This window comes from Anguilla rostrata, chromosome 18 (genome assembly GCF_018555375.3).
Source record: "Anguilla rostrata isolate EN2019 chromosome 18, ASM1855537v3, whole genome shotgun sequence".
Lineage (NCBI taxonomy): Eukaryota > Metazoa > Chordata > Actinopteri > Anguilliformes > Anguillidae > Anguilla > Anguilla rostrata.
In genome coordinates this window covers 7,512,979-7,534,390 of record NC_057950.1, presented here as the reverse complement: position 1 = coordinate 7,534,390, position 21,412 = coordinate 7,512,979, and the positions used below count along the sequence as shown (strand labels likewise).

At 42.4% G+C, this 21,412-nt stretch overlaps 1 protein-coding gene across 1 annotated transcript; it reads right to left on the bottom strand.

The window, feature by feature from the left end:
- Positions 1-924: 924 nt before the first annotated feature.
- Positions 925-17,122, bottom strand: npy4r (neuropeptide Y receptor Y4). Its single transcript, XM_064318351.1, has 2 exons — positions 16,996-17,122; positions 925-7,559 (listed from the first exon to the last, which is right to left on the bottom strand). The coding sequence occupies exon 2, from the start codon at positions 7,485-7,487 to the stop codon at positions 6,396-6,398; it is 1,092 nt and encodes a 363-aa protein (XP_064174421.1). The 5' UTR covers positions 7,488-7,559; positions 16,996-17,122; the 3' UTR covers positions 925-6,395.
- Positions 17,123-21,412: the final 4,290 nt, after the last annotated feature.

The window sequence follows — 21,412 nt, the reverse complement described above, 5'->3', positions numbered from 1 at the left end:
ATTGGAAAATACATAAGTACCCAAGTGCCAGATTATTTACATAATGAAGCAAAATGATCACCAGCCAACAAATATACAGCATTTGAACATAATATGTGAATAAGGTTCAAAAGAAAATTCCCTCGGTCTCATTGGCATTAGGAAATTTAGCACAAAAATGTATTTATTTATCCTTCTTTAAACAGGCAGGTTCTTCAGAAACTTCTTAAATACAAGAATGGCCCTACCAAAACAGAGCAATTACTTTTGAACATCTGCTAGTCCGTGCTGATGTTGGAAATGCAACGGTCAGGAGTTGTCAAGTGTATGGGAACTGTGACAGTTTTATTAAACAGACAAAAGCAATGGGCTTATTCTTCACCCAAGGAATAGATTTGCATTGCAACAAACAACAGGTCATGTAGTAGAGGCAGAAACTATGATTTCCATGACCAGGCTTGATCCGGGTGCTAGATACTGGTCTATAGGTAATCAGAGCATTAGGTACAATTTAGCTAGGAAAATGGCAAGCATTGTTGGGCTGAATGGCCAGTTCTTGTCATTACATGTTATGTTATGTTATGTGATGTAACTGTATGGAGTGATTAGATGGTCATGATGAGCTAAATTTCCACAACACGCAACTGTAGCACAGGTGCCTTATAAATAACCGTGTGGATTGTACCATTACAGACATTACCCGAGGGGTGCCTCAATTACCCAAGTGGCACATTTTGCAGAGCATTGAAGCACACATGAAGCAAGGAGAGTGGAAAAAATTACGGTATATTTCAGCAGCCTCAGAAAAACATACCACAGTATTACAAAGAAATGCAGATGTGGAGAAATGTACAGGATACCGCATGCCACAGAGCGAGCATTAAAGAACCTCATGCCATACCATGCACTTTTATTACACTTTTTTTCCTTTTTTTGTTGTTGCAAGTTTTCTCTTAAGAAATCTAACATTTATTGTTATGCAAAGCAAGCTGACGGCTTTGTCTAAATGTACTGTAGGGATCAGCCAACAAAACCAGCTCCACTGGAGGCAGAGAACATTTTTTTAGCCAATTAAATCAGGGGATGATTAGGTGGCAAGTTTTTTGCAAGAGCCAGTTCTGGGATTTTAGTCAGAACACCGGGTAACCCCCTACTCTTTGCGAATAGTGTCATGGGATCTTTAATGACCACACTATAAAACATACAAGGTACATTTTTTATGCGATTTCTCCCAAAACAGAAAATTGGACTGTCAGTTCCGAGCTTTTGTTTAATTGAGGCCAAGAAATTGGTGCATTCAACATTTATCTTAGGCAAATTCATCAAAACCTTTTGCATTTACCAATCAAAATCTTCTGTCAGTATACTACAGTGTAGCGTGTACACTGAGCTCCATGTTTAATGCAGCGCACATTCACATTTTTAAACTGAATACATTTTAAAACCACATTACACCAAAACACAGAGCTAAATGTCGATATGTTGTATTCTTGGCAGAACACTTTTCAGTATCCTCCATCAAAGGGTCCTGGTTTGGCCTCGATTGATGAAACACCTTTGTCACGGATGTAATTCATAAAAACCAATGACCATAGTTCAAAAAGCAAGAGCAGTTGCTACATTAAAGCAGTGTAATATGATATTTTTTTAGTACAATGGAAAAATCTCATCTATATTCATAGACCATTCAGGGCCAGTGCAGGTCCCATTCTGTGTAGTTCTAAAACATGCCTCTTCACATCCCATCTCTGTAAGAGCAAATTGAAATCAGGAGAGGTAACATATAATGTAACTCTTCATTTTTGTTGTACACTTGCCAATAAACATGTCCTCTCAAAATTTCTAGAAAAAGCCTTAAAATCCTTATTTTTCTGAAGTACTATTTCTCTTATCAAGTCAATTATGCTTTAAAAAGTCGACCTGCAACACGCTCTTATTACTGTGCAAGTTCTTTCAGTATAATTGGCTTTCTCATTTGATCTCATGCATAATCTGTCCAGTTTCCTGGGACACTAAATGTGGTTCTAAATGACCTCTGGCAAAATGTTTGTCAGCACAGTGAAGCACTCACTCATAAATAATAAGAAGAAGAAGGAGAAGAAGTTTTTTCCGCAAAGCACTTTTTTTCTATTGCATTTTGTATTTTTCCGACTCAAAGTATTTGACATAGCCATACAGCGTAATGCACACAAGTACAAAACAAATAAACAGAAGAAAGCAGATTTAAATAAAAAATTCACCTAAAAAATGAAAAAGCAACTCCATCCCTGATTAATATGAGCAGTAGTAGATGTACAATTTCATTCATGCACTTGGCTTCTAATAAATGTATATACAATTTCAAAGTCAATTGTCTGTACAAGTTACATTACATTACATTACAGGCATTTGGCAGACGTTCTTATCCAGAGCGACGTACAACAAAGTGTATGACCATAACCAGGAACAAGTGTGTTGAAAACCTTAGAGAGAAGTACGGTTCCAAGTGCAGGGAACAACCACATAGTTTAACTAAGACTCTGTAGGTTAAACTGATTAACACTAACACAAACAAGTGCAGGTATGTGTCCTCTGTCAATCAAGCTTCTCACATATCAATATGATGTTCACATTGTTTATCTTTAAAATGTGTACAGGCATGTAGGTGTATCTCCTGCCTCAAGATCCCATAGTTCATTGCAAACCATTTGTCAATGATGTATATAATGTTCTGCCAAAATGCTTGCTGGGAATCGTATTACAGTGCCAAATCAGAAGACTGGTCTGGTGGCGCACAACAGAATTTAAAAATTATACATATTGTAACTAATCAAGCAATATATTCGTTTGATAACTACTACCACAATAAACATCACCAATACCATACTGACTGAGTGAAACACTGAGTGCTCTTCTCCTGTATGTAAGACTTGGCTTCCAGCTGAAAATGCATGCAACCATTAAAACTATGTCATACACAGGCCTTGGCTAGGAAGATGTCTTGACACATCCATGCCAGTGTATACAGACGTTGGCTAACTGAGAGTTTAATTATTAAAATTCTACACTGCAAAATGGCTAAAGTACAATAAGCTGTAAAGCAACACCAGTGTGACAGTAAGTACAGCAACAGTGAAACTAATCAAAACTGAGCTGTGGCAGAATATGAAATATTCTGCCCCCCACCCTCCCCCCCAAAAAAAAAAAAACCCAAAGATACTCTTGTGTGTTTTCTTTTAAAAGTTGCAAAGAACACTTCCGTTCAGCTTGTTGAGAACTTACGCTGGATAGGTTCCCCAGTACATACACATATGGAGTTGACTCCCTTTGTGTTGGAGTAAGTTAACATTTTTCAGTTGGAGCACCTAACAATATTCAAACAATTAACATTCCTCTAAGCTAACAAGCTAACAAACAGCAGCTTGCAAATGACAGGTGAATTAATTTTTGCAGCCAAAACCAGCTGGCAGTCCAATAAGCAGCCGACCTAGCAGCTGAAGCTAATTCAGGCTTTGAAAAACACTACGGTGGGACATATTTGGAATGTCATTGTAATTTATTTTATATGGTAGACCTATATTATATTCCCTCTGGCTGCCCAAGGGAGCTTTCTGTGTGCGTGTGTGTGTGTTACTTACTAGTGAGTTGTTCGACAGTCATTGAAATACCAATACATTGATATACAATGAATATGCCTGTCTTCGCTGCAATACATCCTAGTGATGACATACATTAGCATGCACAAGAGTGATATTTTTTGTTTGTTTGTTTTGAATCCCAAGGCCCATTCTCCAAACTGAATGCAGGTATTTTTCAATACTAATCAGACATCTTAAATACATATCAATCAATCATGAAGCTGTATTTCTGTGAAGACTTTGCTAATTCCAAACAATGAACAAAGAGCAGCTGCAGACATGTTAAGCATATACAAAAATAACACATCTGTTCATAACTGTTTTGATAGAACACCTGTGTCACATTCAGAAGAAGCACTGCTCAGTGGAACAAGCTAATAGCAAAGGTTGTTGCCTGCAGCTTATGCTGGTACAAATACTATTTTTTTTTTTAAAATACAGACTAGCAGCATGTAATTGGGGGGGTGTGGGGGGGGGCTGAGAGAGTAAAATAACAGTCCGGAACATAAAAACATGTACCAGGGAATTGTATGTGACAACATGGGTCAAACACATTCTACACAAAAGGTCAAACTGTTGACCTTAGAATTTTTTGATATCGTACACTATTTAGAAATTAAATTTCATAGGTCAGTGGCCATCATATGGGGTTTTTTTTTCTTCAAATGAAGAAACTACACAGAGAAGAGGACAGAGGTCAAAGGTCATGTATACCAAATGTCAGGTGAGTCAGAAATGTATGAGAAGAGTCTGTTAAAGGCAGTATTCCTCACATGATAGATGTAACATTAAAGGTCACATAGCATTTGCTGGTTCATAAAGTGTGCCAGTTTATTAGTGTAACTTCATGAAGCACTATAAAATTATATACTGTAAGTTCTCCTGTTGAACAGATATATTGATTACGGATATGAATAATTTGCTAGTGGAGAGCGTTAATTCAAGTCGATATGCTGTGCATGACTGTTTTTTACTTTTAGTTTTATTTTTAATTAGGGTATTGGAGGCATTTGCAATAATGGAAAGATTACTGTCTTGAAACATTCAGATATTTGATCATGAGAAAACAATATTTAAATAACTGATGCATTAAAGAAGCCCATATGACCAGTCACATTAGTGAAAATGACCGGTTTACATTTATTTATCATTACAGAAAAACATGTACTATTTCTCTTCATTAAATATTGTTCCGGGCAATATCAGATATGTGACAACGGTGATCTATCAAAACCAAATTAGCACAGGGGAAAAGACCCATATTTCTCCAGGACAGATTTGATCCACAGAAGGCTTTCGTTTCAACATCAAACGTAATCTCAGTGCCAGGCCACGGACAGTCATGTAGGATAGCAATCAAGCTCTCTTAAATCCAGACCAGCGGAGAAAAACAAAGCTGGTTTAATCCAGACTTTAATTAAATCCAGATAAATCACGGACATGTTTTGTGTTTTGAGTTGTTTTCCTTTTTGGTTTATTCAGCCGTCACAGCATGTAAGTTTGATGCACGGTTACTAGCATGAAATAGTTACACCATATTTTACAGTAGTCTATGTAGCTCATGCCTACAGGGCATGTTGTTCTGAAAATACATTAACCCTTCAAGGTGTAAGATGACGAATACGTGATTAGAATGTTCTTAACTGAGCATTCTAATGTTGATGTAACAATCACTACTGGTAACAGAAAGAAAAGTAGCTCTAGAACACTGGCTTAGAAATTTTTTTTTGTTTAAAGCATTCCAAAAAAATCTACTCTTCAAAAAGCATTAATCAAACAAAACATGCTTTTCTTGTGTGGAATAATTTAATTGCTGTGTATACAATACTGTGTTCTTATGTGTAAAGTTTCATAAAAGAATTCTGGGTGGGAAAGAAATGGTGCAATTCTGAAACCATTAGTTCTGAAACCATTTCCCTTTGCATTTCTGATATTATGAAAGCAACTTTGAAAGTGACATGCAAAGCATATTCTACAAAATCCTGTATATCCTACCATTTTAGCAAATGTTTCTGTTGAAATAAAATAACAGGAAATATTTTAAGAAAAAAAAAACAAAGCCAAATAATTTAAAGTTCCTTGAAATATTACTTCTTTAAAATATATATTTACAAAGGTATGTACTATCAGTATGTGATTTAACTGCAGATTGTAGCATCTACTTTTGGTTCTAGTGCATTTTACATATTAGTAAATAGTACATTCATTTTTGAAAAGTAAAATGCATACATTCAACCAATTATATTTTTCTTCTAAGCAAAGAACCTTTTTTTAAAGATACTTTATCCCCTTCATTAACTGTTTTAACACACAGACTTTCAGAATACACGTATGGGGACAACTGTAACACTGTAACTTCACAGTACACATACAGTATAACACCAATACTGCACAAGTAGCTATCTGTTGATTCATTTATACTGTAATTGCACCATAAATAGGCTGTACTTTATATAAATTGTTCTCAGTGTACTTTATCAGGAAGTGTACCCACCCAGTGAAGCTGGCCGAGGTGCATTCATTTACAGACTTGTGTTTAAACGCTGATGCTCTTGAGTATCGTCACAACCACAAAACCGATGCCTTCTTTATGCATAATGCGTGGCCCGTCTTCAAAACAAACTCACACTTCCCAAAGAGGTATAGTCCCGTCACTTAGGATATCCACTCAAAAGCTAATTCCTAACAACCTCGATTGGAACTGCTAGAAAGTATTCGGCTTGAACTTCAGTCTCAGACCAGTCCGGGCAAGTGCGTCCCCAGCGCTTTCCGGAACCATCCGCAGGTGCGGCCGGGCCTTCAGACGGAGTTGTTGCGGCAGTTTATCCGCAGCGAGGTCTTGGAGAGCTCGGTGTTCATGGTGGAGAGCGGGAAGTGCTCGTACTTGTCCTCCAGGGGGCGCCGGCAGCAGTGCAGCAGGGCCTCCTTCACCTCCTTCTTGAAGTTGCTGTTGAGGAAGCCGTAGATGACGGGGTTGACGCAGGTGGAGGCCATGGCCAGCAGGTGGCAGAGCGAGAAGACCAGGTCGTGGTGGTCGAGCAGCGCCTCGTGGTGCCAGTCGGCCACCGCGTTGAAGGCGTTGAGCGGCAGCCAGCAGACGGCGAAGCTGGCCACCAGGGCGGCGAGCATGACGTTGACGCGGCGGCTGCGGGTGGCGCGGCGGTTCTCGGCGGCTCCGCCTCCGCTGCCGCCGCCGCCGCCGCGATCCAGCATGTTCCGCCGGCGGCGCAGGCGGGCGAAGATGCGCAGGTAGCAGACCAGCACGAGGAGCAGCGGCGCGCAGTACTGGAAGAGCAGCAGCCAGGTGGTGTAGGCCAGCTTGTGCGCGCGCGACGGCCAGCTCTCCGTGCACGCCTCCCGGTCGCGCAGCGGCGGCGGCAGGCTGCGGTACGGCTCGTCCGTCAGCGTGTGGAAGGCCAGGAAGGGCAGCGAGGTGAAGCAGGCCAGCGTCCAGATCAGCACCACCGCCAGGTAGGCCTGCGGCGCGCTGGGCTTCCAGCCGCCGGGGTTGAGGATCAGCTGGTGGCGCTCCAGCGCGATCAGCACCAGCGACAGCACGGAGACGGTGACCGAGGCGCACTGTACGAAGGGCATGAGCCGGCACAGCGTGCCGCCGAAGGCCCAGTGGTCCATCAGCGTGTACGCCACGGTGACGGGCAGGCAGAACACGCACACCAGCACGTCCGACACCGACAGGTTGGCGATGAGGATGCTGGTGACGTTGGCCTTCTCCTTCTGCCGGGCGATGACGCAGATCAGGCAGGCGTTTCCCAGAAGCCCCAGCAGCATGACCGCGCCGTAGGAGACGGCCAGGAACACCGTCAGGCCCGGCGACATCAGGCAGTCCTCCAGCAGGCAGGACTCGAGGCTCGGGCGCTGCGTCCTGTTCATGCTGCCCAGCGGGGCTTCCGCCCGCGGCTCAGTGGCACGGCCTCGAACCCGGAACAAAAGCCTGCCGCAGAGCTGGACTTGCACAGACACACACACACACACACACCCGTTAACAAACCCAGACAGACCTGCACAGACACACACACACACACACCCGTTATCAAACCCAGACAGACCTGCACAGACACACACACACACACACCCGTTAACAAACCCAGACAGACCTGCACAGACACACACACACACACACCCGTTAACAAACCCAGACAGACCTGCACACACAACACACACCGTTAACAAACCAGACAGACCTGCACAGACACACACACACACACACCCGTTAACAAACCCAGACAGACCTGCACAGACACACACACACACACACACCCGTTAACAAACCCAGACAGACCTGCACAGACACACACACACACACACACACCCGTTAACAAACCCAGACAGACCTGCACAGACACACACACACACACACACCCGTTAACAAACCCAGACAGACCTGCACAGACACACACACACACACACACACCCGTTAACAAACCCAGACAGACCTGCACAGACACACACACACACACACACCCGTTAACAAACCCAGACAGACCTGCACAGACACACACACACACACACACCCCGTTAACAAACCAGACAGACCTGCACAGACACACACACACACACACACACCCGTTAACGAAACCAGACAGACCTGCACAGACACACACACACACACACACCGTTAACAAACCCAGACAGACCTGCACAGACACACACACACACACACCATACAACCCAGACGACCTGCACAGACACACACACACCTTAACAAACCCAGACAGACCTGCACAGACACACACACACACACCCGTTAACAAACCCAGACAGACCTGCACAGACACACACACACACACACACACCCGTTAACGAACCTAGACAGACCTGCAGACACACACACACCCGTTAACAAACCTAGACAGACCTGCAGACACACACACACACCCGTTAACAAACCCGGACAGACCTGCACAGACACATACACCCGTTAATGAACCTTGACTTGGACTGACACACACACCCGTTAATAAACCTACACAGACCTACACAGACACACACACCTGTTAACAAACCCAGACAGACGTGCACAGACACACACACACACACCCATTAACAAACCTACACAGACCTGCACAGACACACACACTCGTTACAAACCTAGACAAACCTGCACATACACACACACCCGTTAACAAACCAACACAATTGAACAATTGAAAATTTTCCTTTTCTCAAATAAATAAATTCAATATTTGTCTGGCTGAAATACAATACGCCTTGGCTACTCAATCCTGGCCTGTCACTGTCTGCAACCTTCCATTATAACCAGGAAACAACACACCAGACTAAATTACCACCGGGGCCCAGAATGTGTGAATGGATTTTAAAAGCCTGCTGCATTATGGGTCCTAGGAGCACAGAAAAAAGAAAGAAAAAAAAGATTCTGAAAGCAGCTCAGCAGTATTGCAAAGATATTTTCTTTTTTAAACGGTTGAGTCAGAGTTACATTTTTTCTCTGGAGTACCAAAATTGTGAAGGCTACAGTTTGATTGTGACTTACATCCATTTCTTTTTCTTTTTTTGTCCAATTGATCTTTCACTATTTTCTACACTACTATTTTTCTGATATTTATTGTACGTCTGTGTTACATGATTGTATTAAATTGTATAATCGTATTACACAATTGAACATAAAATGTGAAATTAAAAAAAGAAAGTTTTCCTTTATAACTAGTTAACCAGAAGATCCTACTGAGATATAAAATCTCTTTCATAGACTTCTCAAGACAGCAGCACAACACACGCAGTTACAGTGTGGATACAGTAACAGACCTGAGTGACTCACTATACAACAAACACACAAAAGACAGTAAAAGTTTAATGTAATCGCACAGGGCACATGGGAAGTTCACTGAAACACAACAACAGTTTGTGTCGCATGATCTCATTTTCATACAGGTTATGATTTCATTTATTTTGAATTTTAAGTTTAAGGCGTCACCAAGGGGACTCCATTGCTTAAATTCGAACACCCGTCTGTTCTAGCCATGCTGCACAGGAGCACTTTTCCCGCCTTTTTCTGTTCCCGTAGCGAGCGCCTCAGATTGTCCTTAGCAACAACCTGCATCACCGGGCACCAGTCCACCTAGCAACAGTGTCCTTATCCACTGTGATCATAATTTGGCAACAGCTGCCACAGCTTCTCCAAACGTGTGCAGAAATTCTGGTTCCCGTTAAAGCATGTGGAAAGGCTTTCAGTCTTGCTTGCCCCTGCTCATGAACTCACGCTAAAAAAATCCCCCCCCTCCCCAAAGTCAGCTATAACAGTATTTTCCTAAATAAAGTGCAAATAAGTCTGAAAAGCGCAAAGAGAAAAGTGCTGTTCTCAAATTCGGCAGGAGAATATAAATGTCACAGGGTAAAAACTCAAGGGTTCGGCTACCTTGGAAAAAGGCTGGTATATTTCTGTGCCAGCATTAAGGAGCAAGGAGAAAAGGTGCAGCCAGAGGGGAAATGTGCTCATTTCCCAAGAAATTATTTCCCCCGTTGAGCATAAGGGTAGAGATTTCATAAAAGATTACTCCTTCGCATGTAATCAAGTTCAGGCGGTGCGAAAATGCCTGTACCACCGCATGTGATTAATGCAGCCGTCACAGAGGAGTGGAGGCTGCAGAGTGAAATCAAGACACTGTCGGCTACACGTGTGACAAAGCACACACGCGTGACAGAGCGCACACGTGACAAAGCACACGCGTGACAAAGCACACGCGTGACGGAGCACACACGCGTGACAGAGCACACACATGACAAAGCACACGCGTGACGGAGCACACACGCGTGACAGAGCACACACATGACAAAGCACACGCGTGACAAAGCACACGCGTGACGGAGCACACACGCGTGACAGAGCACACACATGACAAAGCACACGCGTGACGGAGCACACACACGTGACAAAGCACACGTGTGACGGAGCACACACGCGTGACAGAGTGCACGCGTGACAGAGCACACGCGTGTGCCAATCTGCGCTGCAAAGTGCACTAATGGTGTAAGCTGCTGCAGATGGGCCTGCTAGTACAAACCGAGGGCTCCAGCATTGGGAGAAAAACATGCAGAGATAAATAACTACATGTTTCTCAAGTCATGTTGAATGACTTCAGAAACACTTGGCCACTGATTTCTATGGTACTATAGGTGCGACTATAGCTCATCCATCTTCACTTCTAGAAACAACATCTTAAGACATCCCAGCACCCCCCACAACCTTGCCCAGGATATGTGGGTATAGATAATGGATGGATGGATGGATGGATGGATATTCCACTTTTGCTATTTCACTGTCATTGCCTTTTATTTTATTTATTTTTATTTTACTTTACTGTATTTCTTTTGTTTACCTAATTTTACACATATTACCTCTGCTTTATTGTACTTGTTTTTATTACTACGATAGTTTTTTTATTGCTAGAGTTATTATTGATGGTTTCATTATTTTTATTTTGTCTTTTTACTGATTTCAGTGCTGCTGCAGCTCTTTTAAGGATCTTTTTATCTTCACTTTGCATTGCAATCTTGCACGAAAGGCGCTATTTAAATAAATTGTGATTTCATTGGCTCTGCACAGCTCATATAAATTCTTACACAACTTCCATCTTAGACTAATACATTCCGCATACTGTACTCATTTTTTTTTAAAAGTTAAAAGCAGCACCACCATTCTCGTTGAAGTGCGTGGATGAGCCCCACTGCCCCGGAACAAACCCAGACCACGCCAGTCCTGACTGCAAGCCGGCAGCCACTCAGGGTGACGTGTAATTGGAGGTCGCCCCGGGGTGAACTCTCATTACCCTCCAGCAGCCTCCGCTGGTTTCCACCGGTTTCCACCGGTTTCCGCTGGGCGCCAGACGTGCGGACAGCGGGTGTGATAAGAGGCGAAGCCGCACCTCCACGTCTCATGATTCGGAGGAGGGTGCGTTTCACCCAAAATTCGTAGCCGAGGGTCCAGGTATGAGTATGAGCGCTGACGCACGACTGGGCATTCCAAATTAGGAGAAGGAGTTGAAGGATAAAAAGCAAAAATAAAAATAAAAATCAAAAATTACTTCTGAAACATATTTTAAACCCCAGTGTATTGGTGTGCTACATCTAATTTAATAAGGTTCACATACCCGGCTGCACACTGGATACTGGAAAGTCCCATAGTGTGTGATGTGGAAGATTTGTTTACAGTATCTAGCCTTGATCCTCAGTATGGCAGAGATGCCGATTAGCTGAAATAGCCGTGTGACTGGCGAGCTTCAATGCGAGGCAGATGGGCCCATAGATCCATCAGCTGTGCATCGCATACTGTAAACCACCCGAAGCTCCCAGCCAAAGACCAGCCAGCCATGAAATCACCATCATTGTCCTGAACACAGGTATTAATTATTCAAACTCAGCTCTATATTGGATTTCAGATCAAATATGTTTGAATCAAATGTACAGACAAGATAAGTCAAATAGAAATGAAGAATATAAATCATACTCTCACTTATAGATGTAGAGTCAACTTACATTTAACTATTTAGGGGGAGAGAGGGAGAGGGAGGGAGACAGAGAGGGCGTGAGAGAGGGGGAGAGACTGAGGGAGAGAAAGCATAGAGAGAAATGGAGGGAGACAGAGAGGGAAGGAGGAAGAAAATGGGAGGGAGGAAGAAGAGGAGGGAGGAGGAGGAGGGAGAGGCAATGCTTCAATGCTATTTTGCCCTAAAAACACAGTACACCACAGCGGAATATTAGACCATGGTGACTGATAACAAATTGAGAAAAGCATTGACAATGTACAGACTCAGTGAGCACAGCCTGGCCATAGAACCCGGACATCAAAGACAGACCTGCCTGCCCAGAGAGGACAGGCTGTGCTCCCACTGTGATCAGGGGACAGTGGAGACAGAGCTGCATTTCCTGACAGAATGCCCAAAATACCAGGATATAAAGGAAAAACTTATTTTCAAGACACAAACAAACCTGACACCCCAAACCAGAGAGGATATGTGATCTCACATATGTGGATATGTGAGACAGAAGAAATTGAGACAGAAATACACTTCCTTCTACACTGCAATAAATATACAGAAATGGTGTTCTTGGAAAAAAAAATTAAAAATAATACTACCAAATTTTGCCACACTTCCTGATAAGGGGCAACATAGCTCAGGAGGTAAGACCGATTGTCTGGCAGTCGGAGGGTTGCCGGCTCAAACCCCGCCCTGGGCATGTCGAAGTGTCCTTGAGCAAGACACCTAACCCCTAACTCCTAACTGCTCTGGCGAATGAGAGGCATCAATTGTAAAGCGCTTTGGATAAAAGCGCTATATAAATGCAGTCCATTTACCATTTGATAAAAAATATGACCCAACATACTGGGTGAAGGACATACAGTCCCATTAGCTGCACTGAATGCAGCAACCTGTCATCGATACAGAAGATACAGTCAGCATCTGCAGTTAATTGTTATTTACATACTGTATATTATATGACACAAATACGGCAGTACAGTATGTCAATGTTGTTGTTTGTGTTGTGTGTCCAAAATACTGTATGTGTATTTTAGTTACAGGTTGTAGCGTTGATTTTTTTTTGTAATTACTGTTGTTCTTTGTAACACTTGCATGCCAAGAAAGCACCTTGAAATTGAAAATTGAATCGAGAGAGCGAGAGACCAGTATTGCGGACCTTTCTAGAGAGTTACTCTTGCAACTTCAGTGCCACCAGAGCAAAAGCATACCAGGAAAAAGCAACAATGCAACATACTCACAACTAAGGACCACAAAACAAAAGAAGAAAAACGTTTCTCCTCTACCCCAAAACATAACTCAAAACTATGAGTATATTATACTAAAATAGGAATTGGTCATTTGTTCAAGTAAGAAGTCCACACAAACTCTATGAGGCCCCTGCTCCGGGGGACTGTTTGTACACAGTTTCCATTGGTGGGGTCAGTCAATTGCAGCCTACAAAAAAATTCCTAAGTTCTTGCAGAGCTATATGTGCAAATCCTCTCTGTTTCGTTTTTATACAGAAGTGATGTTGTACAATGCGAAGACAGACATAAACACATTAATTTAATGACTTTTCAAATCAGGGCTAATATTTCTTTGGGAATACAATTAATGGGGAAAACCATCTTATAGGGTTCTCATCCCGAGCCAGTCCAGCAGAAAATAAATTTTTAAAAATGAAGCACTCTCGTTGATAAAAGGAATTTCAGTTGCTATGACGAACAGTACAGGGGGCTGCCATGGGGAATACTGAGGGGGGTATTGAAGTGGTTTCCATTAGCTTTAAAGCCACAAATCTACCTAGGGACAGGGAATGAAAGACAGATTGCAAACAGACACCCTGGAAGGAGGAATATTTAACTCTCTATAAAGGCACACTATGCAGGGTTTTTACCTTGAAAACATTATAAAATAAGCATGCTGAGGCATATCCATGATGCACTGGCAATCTCTTGTCTTTATGCACGTATGTCAAATTCATATTTCTTATTCTAAAATTAGTTGGGCACGTTTCTGGCCATGGCACTCTTTTCTGTGTGGGCAGGGGGTAAGGGTTAGGGTTAGGGTTAGGGTAGTCATGGTCTGTCTCTTGCTTACAACAGATAAATTGTATGGGGATAAATAGTGTACAACACGCTAGACATTGAATGCTTATTGAATTATATTTATCAAATTATCATATGGTAACCCTGTGTTTGTGTGGGTTTCCTCCCACAGTCCAAAGACATGCAGGTAGGCTAATTGGAGAATGTAAATTGCCCGTAGGTATGAGTGTGTGAGTGAATGGTGTGTGTGCCCTGTGATAGATTGGCCACCTGTACAGGGTGTATTCCTGCTTCTCGCTCAATGCAAGCTGGGATAGGCTCCAGCACCCCTTGCGACCCTGCCCAGGATAGGGTCAGTATGACTTTTTAAAATAATTGCATACGTAACGCCTTGTGTAGTTAAACTTTTCAACCACGACCCTTCAAAAGCAACAAAGTTCTAGAACACCAACTTAGAATTTTGAAAAAGATTTCCATAAAACATATTCTTCAAAGGGTTAAAATAAATAAAGAATATCAAACAAAAATATGCAGGGTTCCCTTTGGAGACTCCACAGAAAGGCTCTCAGCCTTTTAGCACCGCCATTGTCCTCAGACGTGCCTGCACTGTTTATCCAAATATGATTTTCATCAGCACTCACTAATTAGACTAGTATTCATTTTCAAAAATTGATCCCCGCTTGGTTCTGGATTCAATCACAGTTTGTCCTTAACAACGACTTTTAAAAATGATGCAATTTGAATGCATTTGCATTGCAAGTTAACATTGATTAAATCCAGGCTAAGTCAAGGAAAAAAAGAAAACTGAATCCCAGCCTTAATATACAAAGGCACCAGCCATTCTGTTTTAAATAAACACATTTTTGTTCAATCAATACTGAATATGAACGGAAGCCAATGTTTCAGTAATGAGCTTTTCACTATTGTGCTATGTGTCCATACCCCCACATTAATGGCAGGTAGGCAATGTTGGCTTTTTTGTTTGTTTGTTTTTCGTTTTGCCTCAATTATGTATGCATGACTGACATATTTACACTGTTCCGATAGCACACACTTTATGCACATCCAATAGCACTTGTTTGTCTCATGTTCCAAGGTTTATAAATCACATTCACATAGATTTTGGCATATGCACAATTTATGATGAAATCCTTGCCTTTGAATGTGTTTTTAAAGAGGCCTCCTGAGATCTGAAGCAAAAATGTTGCTTTTTAGAAGGAAATCTGATCTGACGCAGCATGTTTGATTACTGAAATAAAACTGTTTCCATGCCATCAATCAAGCGGTGAAATCCTTGCCTTTGAATCGTGTTGTTTACACTCAAGCAGTCACACAGTGTTTCGCCGTGTTCCAGGTTCCAGAGTTGCCACAGTGCCACAGTTTAAAGAATGAGACTTAGGAAGGGTGTAGACCTGGACAGTTAGGGGACATCTCAAGTGTTATTACATTGCATTACATTACAGGCATATAGCAGATGCCCTTATCCAGAGCAACTTACACAGCCTTTTACATAGCATTTGCATTACATCCATTTATACAGCTGGATATATACTGAAGAAATGCAGGTTAAGTACCTTGCTCAAGGGTACAATGGCAGTGTCCTACCTGGGAATCGAACCTGTGACTTTAGGCTACAAGAATCAAATTTTAGGTTACAAGACCAGCTCCTTACCCATTATACTACACTGCCGCACTGCCGGTGTAGCGGGACATCCCAGGACAGGACCGCTTCAAGTAGTGACTGTTGCTAGACAAACAGTGACACCGCAGACACTGCCAAATGGCATGTGGCCTAACCCAGGGCACAAATTACTCGCTGTCCCCTCCCAAACAGGAGTTCTCAAGCCACCTCTCACCCCCTTCCTTCACAGGAAGTCCTGAACTGTAGCTGACTCCTCATGTGGACACGCTGAACCTGTATCTCAAACACCTTCTAAGACAAAATGTCAAGTGAAATTCCCAGGCACTTCCCCCTTTCACTGTGAACAGACCCCCCCAGCTCTGTTCGCTGGGTGCCGCCCGCACTCAAGAAGATAATTTTATCAGCCGGAGAGTGGCCTTACTGTACTGCCTAAGCTGCTGATGCCAGGAAATGAAGAGTACTTACGCATGAAGATCTGAAACCAGAGTCAGAAGAGGGGCATCCGAAACCATGAAGGAATGCTTCCACAGCGCCCAGAGCATTTGAGGAGCCTTTCTATTTTATTTAAGGGGTACGTGAACGAACATTTTGGCAAAAATCCGAACTTACAAAACAGCAGCAAAAAATAAAGCCTTCCCTCCCAGGGAATAGAATGTGAGGGACGGATGAAGTATCCAATGACAAGTCAGGAAGAACCAGATAAGCTGTGTGTGTGTGTTCTGTTCCACCGCTCATCGTGGTTGAGTGAAGGTGCTAGTGTCTCTAATGTGATCTTATCCAATCTGAATGAAACTCTGGCTAGAATTATATATTTATATCATATAGAAATATATAATATATAATTATCTTTTTAATTGTAATATCTTTTTTTATTTAAAAATAAACACAATCTTGAGCAGAAATAAACATTCTACATGCATCTATTCTCATTGTCTATTTGTTGATGTAAAAGGCTTTTGGGTCTCAAACCAGCCCTATTTTATTAACAGTTTTCTCAACTGAACCAATTCAGTCAAACCATTTAAGGCACTGACGTCTGTGTACAAAGCATGAAGCTAAGTGTTGTCTCGTTGTCGAAATCTATTCAAATTCCCTCAGCACTCAATAAACTTTAAATTTAGAAAATACATCAAATACTTATTTAACTTTGAAAGGTACTGAAAAAGCAAAACACATTGTTTTTTTGCAACCTGCTCATAAAAATAAACACGCACAACCACCTGCTCAAGCCAGCGCTCTTAGTCCAGGGGCTGGTCTCCTTCTGAACGACTGCAAATCCCTCCTTGCTGGACTTGCTGCCTCCACCATCAGACCACCACAGCTCATCCAAAACGCCGCTGCTCGTCTGACCTACGGCCTCCCCCGGACTCAGCCATGTCACTCCCCTTCTCCCCTCCTCCCTCCACATGCTGCCTCTATTGACTCTCATAACATTCCAAACCATGGTGCGAGCCTATTGGGCAGCTAAAGAGACAGCTCAGTTACCTCTTCAAAAAGGTCATGAGACCCTCCAAACCACCTTTGTGGACCTTTATAGTGGTACTTTTTTTTTTTTTTGGTTACAACACAAAATTGTTTTCTCGGTTAAAATTACTTATTGATTAGAAATGGGCCTTCTGTGCCTTCTTGAAAATAGACCGCTTTTGTGTTCCTGAGACTTTTGTGTTCCTGAGACTAAGGCAGATTTTTTTCCCTTCTGTACTTTGCTCTGGGTAAGAGTGCCTGCATAAGAGTGTTTTGTATTACAATGTCCTCTTGTATCTTATATTTGAGGACATTGGGTTGGAAGCACATACGTGCATCTTGCTGTTCATTAGTGAAGATCTCTGTTTTGTCTCTCAGCTGAAGGAGGGGAAAAAAGAGGGCGTCACTTTCAGTGTGGTTTTCTTTCAAGCCTGAAAATGTGTCAGCAATAATGAGCAATGAAAAAATATCAGCAGCATGAATAGCAAAAAGATGTGTCTAATAACTGTTATTTCTTCCAGTCCAACACGTTCGGCTTTAAATAGATCCACTCACAGCTGGTTTGAAAATTACACTGGTTTAAATCCAGAAGTGGTAATGGATGCTTTTCTGTAGTAGAGAAAAAAAAAAAAAAAAAACCCAGTTCATCGATTTCAGGTAATTTATGTAGGTTCCAAAAACATACACTATGGAAATTATCTTGTCATTTAGAGCATGAAGGCTACTGTTAGTTTTGTCCTTCTTAAGTTACATTTTAATATATTTTATGATATAAACTGTCATTTTGATGGTATGTTAGACAAATAATATGCACACACACTGAAGCCCACTCCTGAGCCCAATGTCTCATAAGAACCACACTCATGCCAACTGTGACTAGAAGCCTCATAAGAACCACACTGGTGCTGACTGTGACAAGAAGCATCATAAGAACCATGCTGGTGCTGACTGTGACAAGAAGCCTCATAAGAACCATGCTGGTGCTGACTGTGACAAGAAGCCTCATAAGAACCACACTGGTGCTGACTGTGACAAGAAGCCTCATAAGAACCATGCTGGTGCTGACTGTGACTTGAAGCCTCATAAACAGTGCACTCATGCCAACTACGACTAGAAGACACATTAAAACCATACTGGTGCTGACTATAACTGGAGCATCATAAGAACCACACTGGTGCTGACAATAACTGGAGCATCATAAGAACCACACTGGTGCTGACAATAACTGGAGCATCATAAGAACCACACTGGTGCTGACTGGCTGAGCTAAAACAGTGCACTCATGCAAGGAAAACCATAACCCACTGGTGCTGACTATAACTGGAGCATCATAAGAACCACACTGGTGCTGGCTGTAACTAGAAGCCACATGTTTGATTATAATTTGGTAACTCACGTTTGGGAAAAAACAAAAAGAAGAAAAAGGAGATAACACAACTGTCCAGGACCATGTTTTTCTACCTTAGCAACCCACCAGAGTAACTGGCCTGCAGATGCTTCAATCCCATCCCGAGGGTTACAGTAGCAGATATAATGTGAGGAAGAAAGTGTTTCCTTACCCACCTTGTCTCAGGTGTTGACATTTAATTTAAAAAGTGGTACACAGTTTGCTGGTTGGTGGGATGGTTGGCGCTTCTGTTTTAATGCATTGCATACCTATTCAGAAACCAAACATCATCAGTCATTCGGAAAGTATTTGTGCCAAAAGCCATTCATTTCAGAACTGGGTACTCAATGTTTTAATCTCACACCCACCAACCCTCTTACTTCATTGGGGGATATTTGAATTTAAATTTAAAAAGAGCTGTTAAAAGGGTTGAAAATCCCCCCCCCCCCCCCAAACTCAATCACATGGACTACTGATTAAAACGTATTTTTGGAATCCGGCCAGATTAACTTTCAGCCGCGAGTATAATTAGACGGAGATGGGTATTTAAACGCACAGACAGTAGAGAATGCTGATTAAAACCCCTTCGGCATCCGAGGAGTGGATCCGCAGCGGAGAGGGACGGCAACAATGGAGAGGCCGCCGCAGACCGACCGCGGGTTTTACGCCATCACAGCGCTGAGCCGCGGCTCTCAAAGACGGCCAATCGGTGAGCTGGACGAGGCTGCTCCCGCCACCAGGGATTTCTGTACACATAGACCCGCCAACTAGCGTCCGGTTCCCCCCTCCCTCAGTCTGATCATTAAAGGAGCAAAGTTTCCCAACTCCCTTGTTTACTACTGCCAGAATGATCACACCTTAGCAAGTCATTGGGGGGCGACAATGCACCACCCCCACCCCCACCCTCACCCCCCCGTAATGTGGTTTTCATTACAGCAACTAATGTACCATTAGAGCTGGACACAGGTCAGATGCCCCCCTGGTTCCAGCATGGGTAATAAAGCATAGGCACTATGCCATTCATCAATAAATCAAACAAATAACCAGCCATGTCAATCAATCATTCATTCATTCACTCACTCAGTCACTTCATCTACGCAAGCCTGACAGGATGCTAAGGCTAGGGGGGTCAGCACCACAGATGACCCTCGCTCAAAGCAAAAACACATTTTTTTGTAAAAATGTTCTTTCCCTAGCCACTGAGCAAAATCACATCCAATCAACATCTGTGGAATGTGGCAGCCCTGTTTTCTGCGGGACGTCCCCCGAGTAACCAGAATGAAAGTTCATCCGGAGATCACCATCTTACCGTCTGTACTCCTCACACTTAATTGTGCTTTAGGGTGAGTTAGAACACATTGTTTGACATTTAGCAATATTTTGAATTTCAGCTGCGGCCTCTCGGTCAAGATCGGCAGATGCACCGTCTAGATCATGTGGATGTCCACTGGACATTGGCAGGAGACCAAGAACAATCAGAAACTCACTAAATGTGACAGGAATCTACAAATGAGCCCCAGTTGTTTCTTAATGCCCTTGCACAACACGTTGGCATATTTTTCCAACAAATTATTTTCCCCAACAAAGCAAAGCACTCCCGGGTACAATGTTGATTCCCCCCCAATAAACGCACTTATTCTCCAACCCTGTAGACTCAGATTCTTAAAACTGCATTATTATTCTTACACGATGTGATATCCACCACGACGGCTATTTTAATATGACACCTCACAGGGCGTTCTGGGCCCCCCCTGAGAACATACAGTTAACATTTCATTAGCCACGAAACAAAAAATGAGCGGCATCATCCGCAGCAACGATGTCAGCAAGTTATCTCTGAGTTCAACACGTCCTGTCTCTCACTGACCGCAACGGAATATTCTGCTCCAGAAACATGACAGTCCAGCTTGTTTGCAGGACATCACGTCTCCCGAGTTGTCTGTTCACGTGAGACGAATTTCACCGCACCAGCGGTCCACGACTGCGTTCTCTGTGACAGTCAATCTTCTTTACACTACCTCTGTAACGTTGAACCAAAGTGCTACCTCCTTACAGTAACGCTGAAATAATTTACTGTCGTTGTTAATGTAATGTTAACGGTTATGTTTCGTGCTAAAGCGCACGCGCAAATTATTTTTGCATTTTCAGTGTTTTGCAGCTTTGAAGAAATACCGGGACTTTGAAAAATATATTACAGAACAAATTTATATTCGTCGTATTATTATCAAACCCTGGTTCAGTTTGCAATATGTGGGAGAATTCCAAATAAAAAAAGGTTAATGTGTTCAGGTTTTTTCAGTTTAGCAATATACAGCAACAAAGTCAAATATCTGCAGGCACATACTCGTTCTGTAATTACTGTACCGGAGAAAAAATGTAACTATTTTGGCGTGGTATAATTTTATATTTATGAATTCCTAAATGGAATATAATTTCCTATACTTTCATAAAGGCTACACATTTCTTCTGTGAATTAATGATAGCACTAAGGAAAATCTGAACGCGTGCATTGGTCTGATTGATGTTTTAAAAACCTAACAGCTACTTCGATCATGACAAAAATAAATAAATAAAAAATTTTAAAGAATCCGCGAAATTTGAGAATGACTTATTTAAACACACGAAATGCACTGAAATGTAAACATGTGCAGTGCATGCATGTGCTTAATTGCCAAACTCGTGAAACTCTTAAACTGATGCACATCACATAGCCCAATCGTTAGATATTTCGTCGTGGAGTCAAACCTGACTTGCCTGTTCTCAGCTCGTAGACTCTCATC

Excerpts from the sequence above, each read along its gene's own strand:
- npy4r (XM_064318351.1), bottom strand. The coding sequence starts at position 7,487 with ATGAACAGGACGCAGCGCCCGAGCCTCGAGTCCTGCCTGCTGGAGGAC.